Source organism: Limulus polyphemus, unplaced genomic scaffold (assembly GCF_000517525.1).
Source record: "Limulus polyphemus unplaced genomic scaffold, Limulus_polyphemus-2.1.2 Scaffold2608, whole genome shotgun sequence".
Classification (NCBI taxonomy): domain Eukaryota; kingdom Metazoa; phylum Arthropoda; class Merostomata; order Xiphosura; family Limulidae; genus Limulus; species Limulus polyphemus.
In genome coordinates this window covers 8,117-13,092 of record NW_013668218.1, presented here as the reverse complement: position 1 = coordinate 13,092, position 4,976 = coordinate 8,117, and the positions used below count along the sequence as shown (strand labels likewise).

At 33.4% G+C, this 4,976-nt stretch overlaps 1 protein-coding gene across 4 annotated transcripts in view; it reads right to left on the bottom strand.

Moving 5' to 3' along the window:
* The window catches only part of LOC106467420 (serine/threonine-protein kinase WNK1-like), a 136,491-nt gene that overhangs the window by 129,170 nt on the left and 2,345 nt on the right, over positions 1–4,976 (bottom strand). For all 4 annotated transcript variants that reach the window (XM_022395601.1, XM_022395600.1, XM_022395602.1 and 1 more), the window contains exon 2: positions 2,945–4,249. In XM_022395601.1, the coding sequence (XP_022251309.1) occupies positions 2,945–4,213 (1,269 nt within the window). In that variant the 5' untranslated portion in view covers positions 4,214–4,249. The remainder of the gene's footprint in view (positions 1–2,944; positions 4,250–4,976) is intronic.

Here is a 4,976-nt window from a genome sequence, read left to right as displayed (position 1 = left end):
GTTAGACTCAAGAAGCGTCTTCAGAGAATCAATATAAATTCCAACATGTTGGCCCATGCCATCACAGTTTTAAGGCTGAAGTTACCAGAACAAAATTTGCTGAACCATCATTGACACTTACGAATGTTCAAAAAATTTCCATAAACTTTTTTGATATTCTTTGTGACTACAGAGGCATTGTTTCTCTTCTTGTATTCAAACAGCATTACACGTTATATAGGCGACACTATATTATTATAGTTATGTATGGGTGTCATACCAATTTTTATTTGGTGGTTCGTTTAACTATTATATGTGATGTATGTTTTTTATGGGGTGGTTAATAAAAGTGTTCCAAAACACGACATTAATTTCTTGATAACCTAATAATGCACCTATGATGTCCGGCTTGGGGTTAAGAGTTAATATCCAGGAGTCATTGGTGCTGGAAGTTACAGTTTTGGTCACTGGTATTTTATGATTAAAGCACAACATAGATTTTACTGTTTATTTTTATAAAACTATTGATGCTAACAAGCCCATTCTTTTAAAGCAATTCTTTTTGGAATTGACTTGCATTTTATGGTGTACATTGATTATGGAAGCAAATTGGTGTCATTTTATATTTGTTAGCATTTAGAATTATTGTTGTGGCAATAGAAAAAACATGATCAATAAAATTTTATCAGACATTATTCAGTTATCAATATAATGTTTGGTTATGCTAGAGGAGGTTAAATTTAATGTTTGACAATATAAAAAATTAACTTGTCCATTGTTTGTATACTGAATAAGTGGAACAAGCATAGCATAATATGAGCTGTTAATTATTTTCTCAGGAATATTAAAATAATAATTCACTTATTTAGTAATCTAGAACTGATAAAAAAAATGCGATATTTTTATTTTTATGCTCTTATGTAGGACTATATTTCCACCCTAGTTTGTTTACAGTCCCTAGTTGTAGGCTTGAAAATATAATATTTGCATTTTGATTCAACTCGTTTCTGTACTTTTTGACGGTCCCTATTCCTCTTTTTAAATTAATAATTTTTATTAATCTTGTGAAATATAATAATAAAAATTCTTCACGAGGTATAATCGCGAGAAACTCGTGCGTTAAGTAATTCGATGTGGTAATATAAACTCAAAGGGCGAGAAAACAATAACATTAAGTAAAAACAAGTGAATGGAAACTCTGATTTGTGGTTAAACTCGGTCACAATGACCAAGACCGTAGCGACAGGGTTCATTTGCTCCATCCGTGTACTATTCTGAGCAGCTAACAGTCTACTAAAAGGTAGCGGAATGATACACACTGTCGGATATATATATTTTTCTTTACACACGTATTGTTAATTCAGTTGCGTGAATCTCTCAAATACAGTTACATTAGTTGATCCATTTGATTGTGATATGCAATACAGTTTTTGCAAATCTTAATTATTCTAAGCAAAAGAAGCTAGAAAAAAATGCAATACTCAATAATGAATAAGGGCCCCATATGCATACCATATACATCTTGATAATAGTTTTTCTCTAGAATTAGTTTCAGTGTTAGTAACATTATTTCATAGAGTACAACTTTTCTATCATGTTTCATCCATTATTGGAAATGAGAATTAAAGAAAAATTAATCGAACAGACAAGCAGTCAGACATGTATTCGAACATCGACCAAGACGACCCCAAATTATCTTGAAATGCTACAACTTATTTCAACCTTTCTACACAAAAAGCGCTGGGCATAAATATTTTTCAGGTAAAAGGGATTTTCAAAGATTATACTATCTTCACGAAAAGGTGAAAACGTTTTCCTTATTCATTTTCTCTTCTAAGTTAATACCACTTCAAAGATAGTGAATACATGTCACACGACAAACCACTCCATACAGAGGATAAACTTCCCACTCCTTGTCACTAAATTATATAGTACGTCGAATGAATTTTCTTCGTAGCCAGTAACAATCCACCCAAATGAAGAAAAAAAACTTTTGATATATATACACTAAAATAAAATATGCTCTCTTTACGTCCTATCCAAATGCAATAGACAAGAGTTATCATAACTCTGTAAAGAAAAGAGACTTTGTTATAAGTCTAAGTAATAGAATTACACTAAACATGCCTTTTTTTCTACCACTTAATATAATACATATTTCGAAACCACAGAAGCCTCACTACGCTAAGCAGAGCGACCTTCAAATTATTAAAGTACATGAATACATAAAATACAGAGAGCAGTCCGCCTACCTTAAATAGTTTCATTCAAAAAAACAACAAAAACAATATCATATACTCATTGGAGAAAAGTCACAAATGTACTTAAGAATCACGTCTAACTATTTCCATATTATACACACGTATGTGTATTTGCATTCTCAACCAAAACCAAACTGGTATCTCTATATTGTCTGGATTACTAGACTGTCGTCATAAAGTAATACATGCGAACTTCCACGGCTGTAATGTATCACGCTGCAATAGAATCCCTTATTGAGCTCGTGGGATACATTTGCACATGCTTTTTGTCTGTAGTCTACTGCAATACACATACATTAAATCAATACCTGAAGTAATGAAAAAACATGTAATCCTGGTTACACTTGTTGATGAGTTGTGTATATAGTTCATGACCAGTTTGTGGTATATTTTGTTAAACATTTGAATAAACGAATATTTGTGATTTAAACATTGTAAAAAGTGGGTTTAGGAAAATGTGAATGGATACTGATTATTTTAGGCCTCTTAGCATCAACGACTTTGTCTTTCAATGTGTTCTTAAATACCATTGGCTAAAATAGCATGAAACAAACTATGTTCCACAAATTGACTTATGGATTTTCCTTTGTTTAATTTATAATTTTATCATATTAAAATCATACAACATAGATCTCAAATCTCAAACAAGAACATATATAATTAACTTCGAAATACAATTTATAAAAGTAATAATCTTTACTAACCTGCAGTTCGCACCAAGCGACCGCTACTCCTGTGGCAGTGTCCAGGCCTTTATACACAGTTTTGAACGATCCGCGTCCAACTTCTTCCTCAAATTTAAGGAACCTACCATCCGGGGAACTGTCTCTTGCTTCAACCGCCTCATCTTCTGGAGCAGAATCAACGGCACCAGCAATTTTAATTTCATTAACAAAACCTTTTTTAAGCACTGCTATTTCTGAATCGCTTTTCGCTTCACTGTCACTTACCGGAACTTCCAAATTCTTTTGTGTAATTCTAAGTGCATTGTGCCCAGTGTGTTTACCAAATGACACATCTTTATTACCTGAATTTTGATGTTCTGTTCTTTCTATAAATTTGGGAAAGTTATTTTCATATTTAATTTCCTGGACATTAACTGTAATCCCAGAGTTTGAAGTGACACCCAATTGCAGATTATCTTCAACTGGCAGGTGGTTTTTCGTATTTTCAATATTCGTCGTTTTTGTAAAAGAAAATCTTCGCAGTAAGTGATCCTTAGATTGCGGGAAACATCGACTATTTTTCTTGGCATCTAATTTATCGTTATCCAGTATATTTGTTTTGCTTCCATCATTCTTTTGTTGAAAACTAATACCTTTGCTTGGCTTTATTTTATTCTCTACATATTCCTGTCTGTGTCTTACAACACATGGTTGATGTCTAGGTCTAGGAGGAGAAAGAATCTTCAAGAAGGCTACCTCGTGAGTCTCTTTTGAGGAATTAGGTGGTTCCTCCGAGCAAATTCTACTTGGCAATACCCTTCGGTTCTTGTGTTTACTTGGATTGAAAGACAACTGTTCGGTCTTGTGAAGATCTGATTTAAAGTGGTCTTTTGGAGTAGGTCCCGATATAAAACAGGATGCATGGGATGCTGCACCTTTACCTCCACTACTCCTATTTCCCCCATGTTGAGAACTACCTTCTATGGATCGCAAACGTCTTCTTGAAATTGTGGTTTTTGTTGACCCACTGGTTTGATCAGTGGGACATCGTCGCTCGGGCTTAGAAGATTCCTGTTCAGTGAGTCTGGGGGAGAAGCGGCGAGTCAACCTAGAATGGAAACACTTAGTAGATGGAGTAGTTCGGGTTTCCCTGCTACTTGGAGTGTTCCCTTTCTCACTACGAGCAAGACAGAAGTGAGAGGATTGTCCACTTTTCTTAACTTCATCCACCGTGGTGGCCAAAGTCTCTGTCTTGTGCTTGTGCGCATTTCCATTTATTGATAATTCCTTGAACTTGTTTCTGAACATATCAGTGGAATTTAGACATAAGTGATGCCTTACCGGCTAAAATATAAAAATAGTTTAATTACACTATAAGTATCTAATTGCTCATAACAAATCAGTTTAAATCCACCAGATTCCTTTAATTCTTTCAAACTTTCAGTTAACTCATTCCAAATCGAAGTAAGTTATATTATCATAAAAATGCCTTACATTCCAACCACAGATCTACAAATAATCCAGTGATGCACTAAATACTACTTCATTTTAAAATTAAATATTATATTCAATTATATTCAATACTCTAGAAAGATTACACGGCATTCTACAATACAAATACCAATGTATTTTGTTCTTTTCACCCAAATTTTACATTCTCAAACTAATTTATTAGTTTGTGTTTATGCACAATGGTACAAAATGAGCTATCTATACTGTTCCAATGTCGAGTATCGAACCCCTATTTTTAACCTCTTAGCCTCTAGTGAGCGAAAAGTATTTAAAATTGAACAGGCGTGAATGAATACTGACGAAGAGTCGCTCACCGAAGATTCTAATTGCGATAAACGTCTTTCATTAAACACAATTTCACAAACAATTCTGAGTATTGAAATATTTCAAAAAAAAACAACAAAAAAAACATCAATTAACCAACAGTAACAAATTGCCGCTTAAAGATATCGTTTTAAAACTACAGAATTAATAATTGTTGGATATACACAAACATAAACAAACAAACAGAACATTACTTTCTTTAGTCCCCCATTCTACTTTACTCATTCAGAAAGTA